Below are 18,722 nucleotides of genomic sequence, written 5' to 3'. Positions count from 1 at the left end.
AGAACCATCTCTTCCCTGACTTTGTGGAGGATAAATCCAACAAACAGGCCTAAGTAACTTCAATTTATATCTAAACTGTATTTTGTATAGGCACCCAAACTTGTTTATCTTCAGTAGACATAGCTAGTAGTCCTCTCTTTTCTGAAAACTCAGTAAGAGTTCAATGAGGTGAGTACAGCTGGCATGTTAAGGCCTTTGATAGTAGCTTCTGTTGCTATACTATTAATTCTATTCATACGAAAGGAAAACATTTTCCCTAGTCCTTTCATGCCTTTCAACAGACTCAAAATGTTTCAAACTGAGAAATCAGAAAACAGAAGTCCAAGAAATATCATGTTGCATGCCAGTGGTTCACACCTGTAATCCTATTTTTTTAACATGTGATGGATATAGTGTGTGTATATGTATATATGTATGTATATATGTATGTGTGTATGTATGTATGTATATGTCATGTATGTGTATACATATATATGGAAATGCTAGGGATCAAACCCAGAGCCTTGAGCCTATAGAAATATGCTAGGAAATGAAATGCCAGTCAGATGCCATAGCTTATACCTGTAATCTTACCTACTTAGGAGGTTGTGATTTGGAAGTTATGTTTGAGGACAGCCTGAGCAGAAATGTCTGCTAGGTACCATCTCTAAAATAATCAGAAAAAAGCCAGACTGGAGTTGTGGCTTAAGTATTAGAGAGCTAAGCTAGGTAAGCATGAGTCCCTGAGTTTAAAACCAGTACCACCAAAAAACAGGAAATGCCAATTTGTCAATTGAAAGAAACACTGAAACAATTTAAGATTTTAATAACCAAAGTAACTATACAAAAAATAAACAAATTAACTTTATTAAGCTAGTACTTCAGTCTACATTGATTTAAAAAAAAGTGTAGAACTTACTGAAAGTGAGTATATACAATAAATAGAAAATAGGGAGGGCATAATGTTCGAGACCTAATAAAGCTTCTGTGGTAAACAAAACTTGACACATGATTAACATTATTGAAAGTGAAGCCCAAGTACCTAGGAGAATGTTGTGAACTCTTGGGAAAATAACTTAGCTCTGGACCAGACACAAAAACCAAACCAAACACACAAGAAAAGACCCACAACAACAAAACACTATCTAGAAACTAACTTCACTATAGCACTACAGTAACTACTAAAACTATTCCTTCTACTGCTAGTACTAAAGAACAATTTAAGAAAACAAAAATATCAATGAACCTTCATGAACAGTTAAATCAAAGTTTTAACTTTAAATATATGAAGACTTCTTAAGTATTCTAAGCCATATGACAGGCCCCACAAAAATAAGTTACAAATACTCTGAATTTAATAACTTAAAACATGATATGATGAACATAACATATATTGTATGAGTACCTCTATCTCATGTAAGGTAATACCTATAAGGTTTAAATTTAGCCTCAGTTTCTGCTCAGAAGAGTGACGTCAGTGTTCTAGCAATAGTGATGACATTCTATTATAAATGTAGAACCTGTGAATGTACACATTAGTTTGAATTGCACTTGATTGAAGAAATAATTGTATGTTCAAGAGAGTCCATGTTCTATGTACAAATTTTCAATGGAGCAGGTTTATAGTCACAGCTGGCTTTAAAAATGTTTTCTGACTTCTGAAAACAAATCATGAAAGCTCTTCCTAAAAGTTAACAAAGTGAATAGTAGGTGACGTTGGTTCTTTTTTCCCTTTATGTATGATGAACTTCGTGAAACATTAATTCCCGAGGTATGTTTGTTTCTGGACCATACAGCTTACATGCTCTTCTTTCAAAGGCGGCTACCATTTGTTTGACAACTTCATCAAAAAACAATGTGGCAAGCTGAGAGTGTAGAAGTGAGCGGAATTCAAAAGAAATCTGTAAGAAAGTATTAAAAATTGGAAAAGACTTTTCTTTTGCTAGATTTTCATTCAGGACAACATTAACACTGTGATTCAGGAACCTAAGGAAGAAGTGTGTGGCTACAGCTGAGATTTCAGGACCCACCAGAAGGGAATATTCTTTACCTCAGCACAAAAGCTCACACACACTGGGCTGTAGTCACCTCATTTCACGGCAGAGTCTGCCTCTATGGAGTCTGGAGAAGAAAAACTTCGCTAAAAAACACATTTATCACTTGTTTCTTCCCTTTTAGATCCATCCTACCCTCCAAAGGAAAATAAGAACGGAAAAGACTACTTTCATAGCTGTTGCTCCTAAGAGAAGTTGAGGTAGATGAGGTTGCCTATAAGTGCGTAAGTGTGCCTCATCCCACATAGCAACAGGGTAGGTGGTTAACTCTTTTTTTTTTGGGGGGGGGGTCAGTCATGGGACGAACTCTGGGCTTGGGTGCTGTCCCTGTGCTCTTCAGCTCAAGGAGAGCACTCTCCTGCTTGAGTCACTTCTGCTTTTCTGGTGGTTAATTGGAGATAATAAGAGTCTCAGGAAAAAAAAGTCTCACAGACTTTCCTGCATGGGCTGGCTTTGAACTGTGATCCTCAGATCTCAGCCTTCTGAGTAGCTAAGTTTATGGCTACTGCTTGCTAGGCAGAGATTCTCTTCACCACATGAGCCATGTGTAATACTGTACTTTTCAGATTGGGTCATGTTTTCCTCAAGGTGGTCTGGAATTTTGATCCTCCCAATCTCCACCTCCTGAGAAGTTGAGATTTAAGGAGTTAGCAACCATGCCAAACTTTTTTTCTTTTGTGGTGCAGGTACTGGAGCTTGAATTCAAGGCAAAAATCTGACTTAGTTTTTCTATTCAAAACCTGCCCTCTACCATTAAATCCATACCTCTATACCAGCTTTTTTGTTTGTTTTTTTGGCTGGTTGTGGTGCTTCAACTAAGGGTCTGGGCACTGTCCCTGAGCTTCCTTTGCTCAAGTCTAGTGCTCTACCACCTGAGCCACAGAGCCACTTCCATTTGTTTCTGTTTATGGGGTACTAAAGAATGGAACCCAGGGCTTCATGTATGCTAGGCAAGCACTCTACCACTAAGCCACATTCAAAGCCCTCCGATTTTTTTTTTGATAGTGAACAGGAGGTAAGAGTCTCTTGACTTTGTCAGGATTGCTTTCACACCTCAATTCTCAGACTTCATCCTCCTTGAATAGCTAGGATTACAGGCATGAGTCACCACCTCCTAGAGGCATTATTTTGTTTTGTACTAACTGTACTGGCTTTATTTTGTATTTAGGACTGAACTCAGGGCCTCACACAAATTAAGCAGGCTCTTTACATCTTTTTTTTTTTTTTGGTCGGTCATGGGGCTTTAACTCTGGGCCTGGGCACTGTCCCTCAGCTCTTCAGCTCAAGGCTAGTTCTCTGCCGCTTGAGCCACACCACCACTTCCAGCTTTTTCTGCTTATGTGGTGCTGAGGAATCGAACCCAGGGCCTCATGCATGCAAAGCAAGCACTCTACCACTGAGCCACCTTCCCAGGCCGCTCTTTACATCTTGAAATACAACCTTAGCCTTAAATGTTTGTAAGTAATATTAAGCTGGTAGCTAAATTATGGCATATATTTTATTTTTGGTACTGGTGAGGACCAACCCAGGGCCTCATGCATGCTAGACAAGTATCTACTGCTGAATCTACATTCCCAGTCCAGATTATGGATGGGATAAGAGTTAATATAGTAATTAAAATCTATGGACTTAGAAAAAGTAGTAAAGGAGAAGGAATAACATTTGATGTTGTAGGAAATAGAATGGAAAAAATCATTAGCATTAATGTAAAAAAAAAGTATTCTATAATAAGAAATTTTAGATTAAAAAAAATATTGGGGCTGGGTATGTAGCTTAGTGGTAGCATGCTTGTATACATAAAATCCCTGGGTTTGATTTCTCAGTACCACAGAAAAAGCTGGAAGTGGTGCTGTGATTCAAGTGATAGACTGCTAGCCTTGAGCAAAAAAAGAAACCTAGAGACGGTGCTCAAGCCTTAAGTTCAAGCTCCAAGACTGGCAAAAAAAAAAAAAAAATCATGCTGGGCACTGGTGGCTCATTCCTCTAATCCTAGCTACTCAGGAGGCTGAGATCTGAGGATTGTGGTTCAAAGCCAGCCCAGGCAGGAAAATCTGTGAGACTGTTATCTCCAATTAACCACCAGAAAACCTGAAGTGGTGCTGTGGCTCAAAGTGGTAGAACACTATCCTTGAGCAAAAGAGCTTAGGGACAGTGCCCAGACTGTGAGTTCAAGCCCCATGACCAACAAAAAAATAAAAATAAAATTTCTTAAATCATGTTTTAGCACTTTCTATACATATCAGATAATCATGGCATCTGGTTCTAAAAAAATGGATAAGCCAGGCATGGTGGTGCATACCTGTAATCCTAGCTCTGAGGTCAACTTTGGTTACAGGGTAACACTAACCAACATTACTTCATAGCAGGACCCAATCTCAAAGAAGTAAAATACAGCAATGATTGCAGCTCATGTGGTTGAGTATCTTCCTAGCCAATATGAAGCCATGAGTTCAAACCAATAAAAGAATTATTGCTTCTTAATAATTTCTCTTTAGATGTGAAACAAATCAAATACTTCATGAAAGACTTACTGAAAAATCCAGGGTACAAGTTCTTGGGTAGCCAGGAATTCCTGGGCTAAAGCGCCAAATAGTCTCTAAATGATTGAAAAGTTTCCCATCAGTACAGGATGCCTAGAAATTAAAAATAAATTAAAAATTAAAAACTACAGTTAAATATCTTTATTATAGGGGCTGGGAAGGTGGCCCAGTGGTAGAGTGCTTTCCTTGCATGCCTGAGGCCCTGGGTTCGATTCCTCAGCACCACATAAGAAAAAAGAAAAAAGCCGGAAGTGGCACTGTGGCTCAAGTGGTAGAGCGCTAGCCTTGAGCTGAAGAGCTGAGGGACAGCGCCCAGGCCCAGAGTTCAGGCCCCATGACCGGACCCAAAAAAACAAAAAACAAAAAATCTTTATTATTAGCAAGAATCTTCCATGACAGAATTATTTTTCCAAAAAGTGATTATTACTTTCATAGGTCAAGAGATGATGATATTTAATAGCTTGGTATTAGGAAGCAATTTCTTACTAAAATGAGTCATTTTTTTTTCTTCTGGAATCCCTAAAGGCTGTCAGTATTCTTTTCCATGCTACCACCCACTCGTTACTTAGATTTCTCTCCTCTAATAGCACAACAAGGAGTGATTTTTATGGAATCTTATTTCTGACACAAGTTAAACTCCTGTATCATATTCCTTGAGCTGCAAAATATTATCTTCTTTATACTATCAATATGAAATGATAGCTGAAATGCTTATAAGTTTTCTGCTATAGATCCCTAGGGCAATTTCTAAATTCTCTCCTACTACCAATAGTCTTGCTTTCACTCTTCATTCCCAATTCCTCTACCCAGTTTCTTTCATATCCTTGGCCCTGACTCCTTTCTTTCTAAATGGCTTCAGGACATGTCTAATTTATATGTATTTGCATAACCTGAAACAGGGCTTTTGTGACTCTTGATAGTTCCCACTGCATACCATTAAAAAAGATACTGACTGTGACTCATGAAAAGACTGCCATGTGCAATGTCAAAAATGGTGACGATATGCTAGCTAGTACATTGTTATAAGTGGTTATGACCTTGGCTGAAATTCAGCTTCATTACCTAGGCCTCTTGGATGTTAAGTAGGCATTATCACACTACTACAATAACCCACCTTAAGAGTACATTATCACTTCTCCTCTGCAGCACAACATTAAAATAACTGACTGAAGGCTACAACTTCGAGTTCAGTTTTGGTTTTTTTTGGGTCCAGTAGTGGGGCCTGAACTCTGGGCCTGGGCACTGTCCCTCAGCTCTTCAGCTCAAGGCTAGCGCTCTACCACTTGAGCCACAGCACCACTTCTGGCTTTTTTCTTTTTGCTTATGTGGTGCTGAGGAATCGAACCCAGGGCCTCATGCATGCAAGGCAAGCACTCTACCACTGAGCCACCTTCCCAGCCCCGCATTTTTAGTTCTCAAGGTATATCCTGAGGCCAACAAACAATCAAGCCTATTCTTTTTCTCTTTGATTTTATTCCCCTTAAGATTTTATAATAGCCGGGCCCTGGTAGCTAACACCTGTAATCCTAGCTACTCAGGAGACTGAGATCTGAGGATCACAGTTCAAAGCCAGCCCGGGCAGGAAAGTCCGTGAGACTCTTTTTTGTTGTTGTTGTTGTTGGTCGTGGGGCTTGAACTCTGGGCTTGGGCACTGTCCCTCAGCTCTTCAGCTCAAGGTGAGCACTCTACCACTTGAGCCATAGCACCACTTCCGGTTTTCCAGTGGTTTTATTGGAGATAAGAGTCTTACATTGGCTGGGAAGGTGGCTCAGTGGTAGAGCGCTTGCCTTGCATGCATGAGGCTCTGGGTTTGATTCCTCAGCACCACATAAGAAAAAAGAAAAAAGCTGAAAGTGGCGCTGTGGCTCAAGTGGTAGAGTGCTAGGCGCTGTGGCTCAAGTGGTAAGAGCGCTAGCCTTGAGCTGAAGAGCTGAGGGACAGTGCCCAGGCCGAGTTCAGGCCCCATGACCAGACCCTACCCCCCCCCCAAAAAAAAAAAAGTCTCACAGACTTTCCTGCCTGGGCTGGCTTTGAACTGTGATCCTCAGATTTCAGCCTCCTGAGTAGCTAGGATTACAGGTGTGAGCCATCGGCTACTTGGCTTTCCCTAAAACTCATCTCCAATAAACCACTCAGAAAACCGGAGTGGTGCTGTGTCTCCAGTGGTAGATCACTAGCCTTGAGCTGAAGAGCTGAGGGACAGCTCCCAAGGCCCGGAGTTCAAGCCCCACAACCACCCCCCCCCCAAAAAAAGTTAATAATATCTTTCCTGTAAGGCTACTGACACTACTGATCTGTATTCCCCAAACAAGTCCTTGTATAGTTTCGTCCAATTAAAGGAGTCATTTTTGCTTAGTTATACTCTTCCTAATCATAGAACACAGGGTCCAATTCTCTGACAAAAGTCTGTATCTCTCCACATACTCGAACAGAAAATCTATTTGCAGTTTGTTTCTTAAAGTCGTCTCTTCATCTAAGCCCTCTTGAATCCATTATCAGTCAATAACATAGTCTAACCATTATTACAAAAGTCAAGGACAACAAATTAAAAGACATTTATATCAGAATGCTCTTTATAGATTTATAAAAACAAAAACATTAACAGCTAAATGCAGTCATAGTATGCTTAGCTATTGAGAAGAAGGAATTTTTTTTTTCAAGGGCTTTCCTGCTTGGGCTGGCTTCAAACTTTTATGCTCAGATTTCAGCCTCTTGAGTAACTAGTATTACAGGTGTGAGTTACAATAAGAATATTAATCAAGTCCAGATGCCGATAGCTCACACCTGTAATCCTAGCTATTCAAGGGACTGAGATTTGAGGATCAGTTCCAAGCTAGCCTGGAGAGAAAAATCACTGTGAAACTCTCATCTCCAATTAACCATTCAAAAACTGGAAGTGGTGCTGTGGCTCAAGTGGTAGAACATTAGTCTTGCACTGAAGAGCTGAGGGACAGTGCCCAGGCCCAGAGTTCAAGCCCCACAACTGACAAAAATAGTAGAGCTGGAAGCCTGGGTCAAATGGTAGAGTGGCAATAAAGCAAACACAAGGCTCTGAGTCCAAACCCCAGTATTGTTACTTTAAAAAAAGTTCCTATCACCATAAAATAGGAATTCAAAAATATTGAGTATTAGTCCATGGAATTTTGCTTTCCTTTTCTATGTGTAAAATGCGTGTGTGTGCACGCATTAATAATGGGGCTTGAATTCAAGAGCTTCATGCTCTTGCTTGGCTTATTTTGCTTAAGCCTTGCACTTGACTACTTAAGCCATGCCTCCACTTCCAAATAAATCTCAAAGGCTTTTATGTCCCAGCTCTCTTCAGACCTCAATACTCAGATCTCAGTCAAATCCTGACTAGGATTACAGGGTTGTGAGTCACCAGTGCCCAGCCTCCTATTACTAGAGACATCTTTTTCAGTTTTTACACATTATTTGATATGATTTGGGGAATATTTAAGAACAAAAACTCTTACCTTTACCAAATGTGGTTTCACCAAGGTCACTATAGATGTATATCGTTCCAACACCGGAGGAAACCCAATTTCTAACTGCGTTTTACAATATCCAGATCTCTTTGATATAATATCTGATTTTTTGCACCAAGGAACAAAATGCTTATAATCCTCCATTCCTGATACTACATCATACATTTCCTGCATTGAATACCTTTGAAAGGGGAGAGAGAGAGAGAAGTAGTTTTAACAGCTAGTTCTGAGATAAGTAATTGGATACAAATATAATATTCATAAATCATTTAATAGGCATACGGAATCACATCTAAATAAACTTCAAAGCAACGAAGAACTCTAAATTAGAAACATATATTGCAGAGATCAGAATTTGGAAACTCATGGGTTGAACTTGACTTGCAGATGTGGTTTTAAATTTTTTTAATTACTTGTTGATTTTTAAAAAGTGAGAGTTTACCTTGGTGTGAGAGGACACACTTATAACCCCATTACTGGGGAGGTAAAGGCAAGAAAACAGATATTTCTATATAAACTGGGTTACATAGCAATATCCTGTCTCAAAAAAATAAAAATTGAGAGTTAATATGGAAAACTTAGAAAATGGAAAAGGACTCTGTGGTAGCACATGCTTTGAATCCATTTGTTCAGAGGCTGAAGCAGGAGGATCATTTTAGCCTACAAATTAAGAGACCAGTATAGTTAATATAACAAGACTTACCACAAAACAAAATAAAACACTGGTAGCTCATGCCTATATTACTATCCACTCAAGAGGCTAAGACCTGTTAGATTGGGGTCAAAGCCAGTCCAGACAGAAAAGTGTGGGTCCAGATCCAATTAATCAGAAAAGGCTAGGCTGGAGGGATGTCTCAAGCGATAGAATGTCAGCTCTGAGCAAGAAAAGCTGAGCAAGAGCATGAGTACCTGAGTTCAAGCCCCCTCAGTACCAGCAAAAACATCACTTTTTTTTTTTTTTTTTGCCAGTCCTGGGGCTTGAACTCAAGGCCTGGACACTGTCCCTGAGCTTCTTTTTGCTCAAAGCTAGCACTCCACCACTTGGGCCACAGCACCACTTCTAGCTTTTTCTATTTAAGTGGTACTGAGGAATCAGTCCCAGGGTTTCACCATCCTTGGCAAGCACTCTATCGCTAAGCCACATTCCCATCCCTGTACATCACCTTTATAATAACATTATTTATTTATTTATTTATTTTTGTTGGTTGTGGGGCCTGAACTCTGGGCCTGGGCACTGTCCCGCAGCTCTTCAGCTCAAGGCTAGCGCTCTACCACTTGAGCCACAGCGCCACTTCCGGCTTTTTCTGCTTATATGATGCTGAGGAATGGAACCCAGGGCCTCATGCATACAAGGCAAACAATCTACCACTAAACCACCTTCCCAGCCCCTATAATAACATTTTTTTTAAGGGTTAGATTGATTTTAAAAATTTCTACTTGAAGCCAAAATTTTAGTTTTGGTGATTTATTACTCAAAAATACTGCCACAGAGTACAAAAGACATTCACTTCAATATTGATGGTTAGAGTAGGAAAGAATGGAAATGTCTGTCAGCAAATAGATATTAATAAAGGTTTAACATACCAGATATAGAGGTTCAACCCTGTAATCCTAGCTACTGGGAAAATTTAAGGTTGGAAGCCATCCAAAATTTAGTATCAACAAACAAATGGGAATAGTACTATAATCTCAGGTATGTGAGAGGCATAGGTAGGAATATGGCAGGATAAAGCTGACCCCAGGCACAAGCAAAACCACCTAACACAAGGCACTGTTTCATAAACTGCACACCTGCTACTCAGATGGCTAAGATTAGAGGCTTAGAACTTGAGGTCAGCCTGGGTAAAAGAGTTAGCTAAACTCCATCTCCAACAGGGCAGGGCAGGGCTGGAGGTGTGGCTCAAGTGGAAGGTTATCAGCCTACTAGGTACAACCAAAACCCAGCACCACCAAAGAGGAAAAAAGAAAGATGTTTATGATCAGAGCACACATGCTGAGAGAATGAGTCAAATTTACTGACTGCCAGGTAATATGGGGTAATGTGAATTAATACTCCAAAGAATCAATAATTTAGTAAAATGGCCTACCATGAAATAAACAAAAAATCAACACCTCTCTTATACTAACAAGAGCTAGCTAGAAAATGATAGCACAGAAAGGCAATAAACCTAGAAATAAATTCAACAACAATTTAGGGTTTAAGTCAACAAAAACACAATAAAATTCTATGGACATACATTTAATGAGAGTCAGATGTTATTTTTGGTTCCAAAGACTCAATGCTTTTAGAATATGATTCATCATATAATTATATAGTAATTTCAATAATCACAACCTAAATTCCAAATGGGCATTTTTGGAATATGATTATTTGAACCTTCACATATATATACTTGTGCATATATGACATACATACACACATGCACACCAAGGATTTTTTTTTTTTTTTTGGTCAGCCATGAGTCTTGAATTCATGGCCTGGGGTTGTCCCTGAGCTTTTTTGCTCAAGGCTACTGTTCTACCACTTTGAGCCACAGCTCCACTTCCAGTTTTCTGGTGGTTAATTGAAGATGAGTCTTCGGGGTTTCTTACCCAGAAACTAAGAACTGCAATTCTTAGATATCAGCCTCTTGAGTAGCTAGGATTACAGGTGTGAGCTACCAAACTCATGTATGTTTTAATTAACTGATTTACAACCACAAAAAGAACACTGAACAAAAATGTAAATCATAAATATACATATATGTCAAGATTAAAAACCCATTCTATACAGTTACCATATAATTGCATTCATTCAATAAGTATTTATGAAACAGTAAGGAAAGGCCAACAGAGAAAAAGCAGAGTTTAGTCTGGAAGACAATTCAAGAGAAAGGCACAGTACTCTAAAGAAAATTATGAATAAGCTTTTAGAACTATTAGTATATACAAACCCTATAATTCTTCTTTCTGAGTATTCTTTTCTTTTGTTTATTAATGGTGCAGTAATTTTGAAGAAAGTTCTTGCACATATGTCTTTGGGCAAAATGGATGTATGTACTGGAAGAGTTCTGTTCATCAGTATACCACAGGAAGCTAAATATCTAAAAGACAAAAATGACTGGATTTAGAGTAACAGTGAAGATTAAGATGACATTCAAACTATAGAAATTACAGAAAACTATCTTAGCTAGTAAAAATAAATTAACCAACAAGTTAAAAAAAAAAACACTATCATATCTTAAGGCTAGAGTATGGCCTTAATGGGAGAATACTTACCTAACAAGTTTGAGCTCCTAATTCAAACTAGAGTATCACCAAAAAAGACATACACACAATATTTTATTATCAATTCCTTATATATACATATATGTCATATATAGAAATATATACATACACATACATATATACATATATGTACTTATATACTAAGTAATATAATTAGCAAACACTGGTAAAACTATTACATTTTAGAAGTGTTTGTACTTAAAAGTGTCGCGGGGCTCCGGTGGCTCACACCTGTAATCCTAGCTACTCAGGAGGCTAAGATCTGAGGATCATAGTTCAAAACCAGCCTGGGTAAGAAAGTCCTTGAGACTCTTATCTCCAATAAACCACTAGAAAACCACAAGTGGCACTGTGGCTTAAGCCATAGAGCACTAGCCTTGAGCTGGAGAGCTGAGAGACAGCGCCCAAACCCAGAGTTCAAGCCCCACAACTGACCAAAAAAAAAAAAAGAGTATTGAAAGGGGCCGGGGGCCAGTGGCTCATACCTGTAATCCTAGCTACTCAGAAAGCTGAGATCTGAGGATCTCAGAGTCCATAAGGCTCTTTTCTCCAATTAAACACCAGAAAACCAGAAATGGTGCTGTGGCTCAAGTGGCACAGTGCTAGCCTTGAGCTGAAGAAGACAGGGACAGTGCCCAGGCCCATAGTTTAAGCCCCACGACCAACAACAACAACAAAAAGCTCAGAGACAGTGCTCAGGCCCTCAGTTCAAGCCCCAGGACTGGCAAAAAACAACAACAACAAACTTATTAAGCATCATAAAGAAGCTTGCCAGGCGCTGATGGCTCATGCCTGTAATCCTAGCTACTCAGGAGCCTGAGATCTGAGGATCTGGGTTTGAAGCCAGCCCAGGCAGGAAAGTCCATGAGACTTTTTTTAAAAATACATTTTTTATTGTAAAAATACTGTACAGAAGGGTTATAGTTACACAAGCAAGGTAATGAGTACATTTCCTATCAAGCATTGTTACTTCCTCCTTTGTTTTTCCCCTACCCTCCCTTCCCTCCCACCTCCACAACTACACTCCCCCCCCCACCCCATACACCTAAATTGTAAAGTTCGTTTTTCAACATAGTGTCTTGTGCATCTCATTGTTACCATAGGTCAACCTGTATCCCTATTTAAGCATTTTGTTTTTCCCTTCCCCTCCCCAAATTAGAGAAGTGTATATACAAGATGTAGGGCACCCAAATCAAATTCAGTGAAAATGGGTTATACCTTGGGGGAGGAACATACAAAGAAACAAACAAACAAAAAAATCACTCCATGAGACTCTTATCTCCAATGAATTACAGAAAAAGCTGGAAGTGGCGCTGTGGCTCAAGTGGTAGAACACTAGCTTTGAGCAAAAGAAGCTCAGGGACAGCATTCAAGCCCAGAGTTCAAGCCCCAGGACTAGCCAAAAACAAAAAAACAAAACACACACACACAAAAAAAAAAAAAAAAAACTTTGCAGTTAGGTTAGAAGATTCTGACACAAAAGGTCCTCTTCCCAAAAAGCTGACTTCTTTTTCTTTTTTTTAGATCCAGTCGTGGGGCCTGAACTCTGGGCCTGGGCTTGGGGCCTCATGCATGCAAGGCAAGTACCACTGAGCCACCTTCCCAGCCCGAATGAATCAATTTGGGGGGGGGCAGTAGAACTTGAACTCTGGGCTTGGGCATGAATCAATTTTTTATGTACTATATTTATTCATTAGTTAATTTACTCTCTGAGTTCCAATTCTGTGTTAGACAGTTAGTCACTGAGGATATAATGGTGAACAGAATAAATATGAGCCTTCAGATTACAATCTAGTTGAAGGTTTATCAAAAACATGAGTTTTAGGCAGATTACATTCTAGTTGAATTGGCTCTGTGGCTCAAGTGGTAGAGTTCTCTCTCTGAGCACAAAGAGACTCAGGGTTAGCGCCCAGGCCCCGAGTTCAAGCCCCAGAACTAGCAAAAAAAAAAAAAGAGCACTCTTCTGCTACTGTATTTTAGACTGGGAATGTGGCTTAGTGGTAGAGTGCTTACCTAGGATGCATGAAGCCCTAGGTTTGATCCCTTAGTACCACATAAACAGAAAAAGCCAAAAATGGAGTTTGGCTGAAGTGGTAGAGCACTAGCCTTGAGCAAAAGAAGCTCAGAGACAGTGCCCAGGCCCTGAGTTCAAACTCTAAGACTGGCAAAAAAAAAAAAGATTCATCAAAAGTGAGCTGATGGCTTATGTCTGTAATCCTAGCTACTTAAGAGGCTGGGATCTGAGGATCACTATTCAAAGCCAGACCAGGCAGGAAAGACTGTGACACTCTTATCTCCAATTAACCACCAGAAAAGCAGAAGTAGAACTGTGGCTCAAGGGGCTGGGAAGGTGGCTCAGTGGTAGAGCGCTTGCCTTGCATGCTTGAGGCCCTGGGTTCGATTCCTCAGCACCACATACGCAAAAAGAAAAAAGCCGGAAGTGGCACTGTGACTCAAGTGGTAGAGCGCTAGCTTTGAGCTGAAGAGCTGAGGGACAGTGCTCAGGCCCAGAGTTCAGGCCCCATGACTGGACCCCAAAAAAAAAAAAAAAGAACTGTGGCTCAAAGCAGTAGAGAAACTAGCTTTGAGCAAAAAAGCTCAGGGACAGCACCCAGGCCCTGAATTCAAGTCCCATGACAGATGGAGGGTGGGGGGGTAAGAGAGAGAAAGAGAAAGAGAGAGAGAGAGATCACATACAAAATAAAACCAGGACCTCCGTTGGCTAGATTGATTATAACAACTAAATTTGAGTTGGGCAGATGGCATGTACCTGAGCTAATTGGGAATCTGGTAGACAGATTCTGGCAACAGAGCCAAAGCCCAAGGAAGAGAGAAGAAAAAGTGAATTTGGTATATAAAGTGACTGATCATCCACCACTCCTCTAAAACATTCTTTAGGCTGGGCACTGGTGGCTCACACTTGTAATCTTTGCTACTCAGGAGGCTGAGATCTGAGGATAGTGGTTCAAAGCCAGCTTGGGCAGGAAAGACCGTGAGACTCTTATCTCCAATAAACAACTCAGAAAACTGGAAGTAATGCTGTGGCTCAAGTGGTAGAGCACTAGCTTTGAGCTAAGAGCTGAGGGACAGCACCCAGGCCCAGAGTTCAAGCCCCACAACCAACAAAAAAGAAAAAAAAAGTAATATGTGTTTGAAGAAGCAATCTAACAGATATTCCCATCTCAGTGCATTCTCTGGTTGTAGGACCCTGGACAGGACATTGATTTTTTACAATATCAATAATAAGGGCTAAGGGGCAGTTCATTGGTAAATGTGCAAAGTCCTGGGTTGGATCCCAGCATCAAAAATGGGTTTAAGCTGATGGCTTACACCTACAATCCTAGCTACTCAGAGGCTCAAATCACGGTTCAAAGATAGCTCTGATGGGAAAGTCCTTGAGACTGTATCTCCCATTAAACAGCAAAAAGCTGTCAATGGAGCTGTGGTTCAAGTGGTAGAGCCCTAACCTTGAGCTAAAAAAGGGGGAAAAAAACAAACAAACGAAAACACAGCAAACTGCTGGGCATTGGTGGCTCAGGAGGCTGAGATCTGAGGATCACACTTTTGCTGAATCTTTTTTTTTTTTTTTTTTGCCAGCCTGAGCAGGAAACTCCTGAGACTCTTAGCTCTAATAAACCACTCAGAAAACTGGAAGTGGCACTGTGGCTTCAGTGATAGAGCACTTGCCTTGAGCTGAAGAGCTGAGGGATAGTGTCCAAGCCCAGAGTTCAAGCCCCATGACCGACACAAAAAACAAAATTCAACAAAAAAGCACCTAGACCCTGAGTTCAAGCCCCAGAACCTGCACAAATAAAAGAGGGGAGGGAAGGGTTATGTGTAATACAAGGAACCATACAATTAAACCAGAGAAAAATACTGGAGCACATTGAGAACTTAATCACTAATGTTCCAATACAACTCTCTTTATTACTTATTATATATAAGAACAGCCAGAGGGTGGGGTGGGGGGAAGGAGGAGGAGTGTAGTTGAGAAGGTGGGAGGGAAGGGATGGTAGGGGAAAAACAAAGGAGGAGGCAACAATGCTTGGTTAAGAAATGTACTCATTACCTTGCTCTTGTAACTGTAACCCCTCTGTACAGTATTTTCACAATTTAAAAAAAACTTATTTTTTTAAAATAAGAACAGCTAGCAACTATATTAACACTAATTTGCAAACATGCTTTTTTGTTTTGAGACAAGGACTCGCAATGTTGCCCAGGCTTTCCAGAATTGTCGGGCTTACCCCATTCTCTTGCCTCAGCCTCCAGAGGAGCTGGGACTACTTTAATAAGCATAATACAAGCATATCTAAAGCTTGATAGACTTGGTACTACTGTTTTTTTGTTTTTTGTTTTGTTTTGGTTTTTTTTTGTCATAGGGCCTGAACTCTGGGCCTGGGCGCTGTTCCTCAGCTCTTCAGCTCAAGGCTAGCGCTCTACCGCTTGAGCCACAGTGCCACTTCCGGCTTTTTCTGTTTATGTGGTGCTGAGGAATCGAACCCAGGGCCTTATGCATGCAAGGCAAGCTCTCTCTATCACTGAGCCACCTTCTCAGCCCGCGGTACTACTTTTTGAGGTTATTTCTTAAAACAGGAGTAAATGATAGTTGTATTTTAGTTTCACTTAATGTCTGAGAGGCTTTGAAGGTGGAGGACTGTTGATACTTTTAAAATCCTTCACTGAATTTAAATGTCCTGGGGCTCCGCCAGATGTGATTTCTTCCTTTACACTAACTGTTTACAAAAGAACCCATTTTAAATAGTAATTTCAATCTTCAAAAATAATTTATTACAATACTTTATTTCTTGGCTTCCAACTGTGATCCTCAGATCTCAACTTCCTGATAAGCTAGGATTACAGACATGAGACACCAGCACCCAGCTATTTGAAATTTTTTGTAATCGTTGTGGGTCATGAACTCAGGGCCTGGATATCGTCCCTGAGCTTTTTCGATTAAGGCTAGCGCTCTACCAGCTCCACTTCCAATTTTCTGGTGGTTAATTGGAGATAACTGTCTTTCGGACTTTCCTGTCCCAGCTGGCTTTGAATCGTGAACCTCAGATCTCTGCCTCTTGAGTTGTTAGGATTACAGGCAAACACCGGCTACGTGTGTGTGTGTGTTTTAGAGCTTTAAGTCAGGACGTCGGCGCTGTCCCTCAAGCTTTTTTGCTCAAGGCTGGCCTCTACCTCTTGACGCATCCCCGCCTCTGTTTTTTCCTTGGTTAATTGAAAATAAGTTTCTGGGACTTTCTTGCCCATTTTGTCTTCAAACTACGCTCCTTTTCAGCCTTCCGAGTAGCATACGATTATAGGTAAGTCACCAGCGCCCAACTATAATTGTTTTCATAACAGGAAACTACGAAAAGTATTCATGTCTCTGCCTTTATCTCCACCCTTTCTCCCCCAAAAGGAAGCTAGCAAGAAAAAGCGAAGGCAAAGCCGGATTCAAGGTTACAGAACGTCTACATTACAGTGGAGTGAAAAATAAATACAGTTCTTGATTGGCTACGTTTTGCAAACACCCAATGGGCGAAAGAACTGTACCCAAAAAAAATGCCAAGGCCTGTGTGACCCCTGCACTCAGGAACAGCAGGTGGCCGGATGCCAGCAGCACACTCCGGTCCCGCGCCGGCAGATGCTACAGAAGAGCGCCGAGCAGCCTCCACGGTGGCACCCGCACTATTTCCCGCGGCAGGCTCTCGGGAGGAGAGCCAGGGAGCCCCGACACCGGCTGCTGAGGTTTTATGTTGGTAATGAGTTGGATTTTTGCGGGGGTGGAGGGGTCGGTCGTGGGGCTTGAACTCTGGGCCTGGGCGCTGTCCCTCAGCTCTTCAGCCCAAGGCTCGCTTGAGCCACGGCGCCACTTCCGGTTTTCTAGTGGTTTCTTGGAGATCAGAGTCTCACGGGCTTTCCAGCCCGGGCTGGCTTTGAACCGCGATCCTAAGGTCTCAGCTTCCCGGGTAGCTAGGATTACAGGCGTGAGCCACTGGTCCCGGGATCCCCCCCCTTCTGTCCCCCCCATCAGCTGTTCCCAAGGCAGCGTAGCCGGTGACGATTCTCCAGCTCTCGCGAGGACAGCGAGCCGCGAACACAGACCGACGGCACCGACCGGTCGGCCGGGCTCCGGCCCCGCGATGCGCGCCGGCTCTGCGTCCCCAAAGGTCAAAGCCGGGACCCTTTTTTCACGGGTGCGTAAATGCTCGGGCTCGGCTCGGCTCCCCGGCCTCAGGTCCCCCCGGTCCCGCCACCCAGCCGGGCCGAGCGGTGCCCGGTTGCTCATTACCTTCCTTTCCGCGCAGATCCCGGCGCCGGGCCGCCCCCCGCTGTCGCCGACTTTGGCGGGCATCTCGAGACTGCCTTTGTCAGGGCCCTCTGACCGGCTCGAGCTGCCATGTTCATCTTCCCAAAGCCGGTTGTCCCTCCGGGACCGGGCCCCCGGCGCCGCCCTAGGCCTGGCCCGGCTAGCCGGCTTCGGAGTCTTCCAGCCAATAGGCGGGCCTGGACAGCTGCCAGACACGCCCTTTGACCCCTCCCTGATTGCGTCAAACCGACGCACGCTCCCACCGCCTTGGAGCCTATGGAAAACGCCTCGTGTTCCTGACGGCCAATTAGAGGGCGTACAGAGCCTGCAGGACACACCCCCTGGCTCCTGCCACTCGCTCGTGCACTTACGTAACACGTTGACCGTTTGTCCCACCTTCTGAGCAGGAACTCTTTTTCCGGATTGGCCGACAGCCTCGAGTTTGCCAGTGAGCCGTGGCGGATTGAGAATCCCTGGCACGCCCTTTTCCCCGTGGAAACCTTGATCTGATTATGTAACTGTCTAGCCTCGTGAGTGTCGACCTGGACATTTGTTATCGATTCTGGCTGCGGAGACTGGCAGGGTCCTGTTCGTTAATGATTGTTAAAATACCTGCTGTGCTTAACCCAAGGGTTGTTGCTAGGGCAACATGAGGTCAGGCTGTAAGGCAAGGCTGTTATCTAACAGCTGTACCCCCTGCAAGAAGTGTTAATTTATGAATTTCCCTTATTCCATACAAAAGACAACCTATGCATTAGTTCACTCATTTCAGGAATGAGTGCACATTACTTTCCCATTTATTCCCAGGTCCTTATTTAACATACAAAAGGCCATAGGTAACTGAAAAGTGAGGATAGTAGTACTAGGTGTTTAGTATAGTTTTAATCGATCCAAATATTTGGGGGAAAACCTACTGTTCTACAGCGAGAAAACAGAGAAGCACCCCCCCCTTTCTTTTTTGTTTGCTGATCGTGGGGCCTGAACTCTGGGCGCTGCCCCTCAGCTCTTCAGCTCAGCATTCTACCACTTGAGGCACAGTGCCACTTCCGGCTTTTTCTGCTTATGTGGTGCTGAGGAATCGAACCCAGAGCCTCAC

At 42.1% G+C, this 18,722-nt stretch overlaps 1 protein-coding gene across 1 annotated transcript; it reads right to left on the bottom strand.

Moving 5' to 3' along the window:
• Window positions 1-815: 815 nt before the first annotated feature.
• On the bottom strand, window positions 816-18,435 carry Coq10b (coenzyme Q10B). The gene is made up of 5 exons (XM_013012122.1): window positions 17,609-18,435; window positions 10,992-11,141; window positions 8,047-8,239; window positions 4,565-4,666; window positions 816-1,880 (listed from the first exon to the last, which is right to left on the bottom strand). Exons 1-5 carry the CDS (start codon window positions 17,722-17,724, stop codon window positions 1,713-1,715), a joined length of 729 nt encoding a protein of 242 aa, XP_012867576.1. The 5' UTR covers window positions 17,725-18,435; the 3' UTR covers window positions 816-1,712.
• Window positions 18,436-18,722: the final 287 nt, after the last annotated feature.

Source organism: Dipodomys ordii, unplaced genomic scaffold (assembly GCF_000151885.1).
Source record: "Dipodomys ordii isolate 6190 unplaced genomic scaffold, Dord_2.0 Scaffold1, whole genome shotgun sequence".
In the NCBI taxonomy this organism is placed as follows: domain Eukaryota; kingdom Metazoa; phylum Chordata; class Mammalia; order Rodentia; family Heteromyidae; genus Dipodomys; species Dipodomys ordii.
Note: the sequence above shows the minus strand (reverse complement) of the source record. Positions and strands in the feature narration are given on the sequence as shown.

Coding starts and splice junctions, on each gene's coding strand:
- Coq10b (XM_013012122.1), bottom strand. CDS start 17,724: ATGAACATGGCAGCTCGAGCCGGTCAGAGGGCCCTGACAAAGGCAGTC. Junction 11,142..17,608: donor GGATCTGCGCGGAAAGGAAG/GTAATGAGCAAC, acceptor TTTGTCTTTTAG/ATATTTAGCTTCCTGTGGTA. Junction 8,240..10,991: donor TCAGAAAGAAGAATTATAGG/GTTTGTATATAC, acceptor CCCCTTTCAAAG/GTATTCAATGCAGGAAATGT.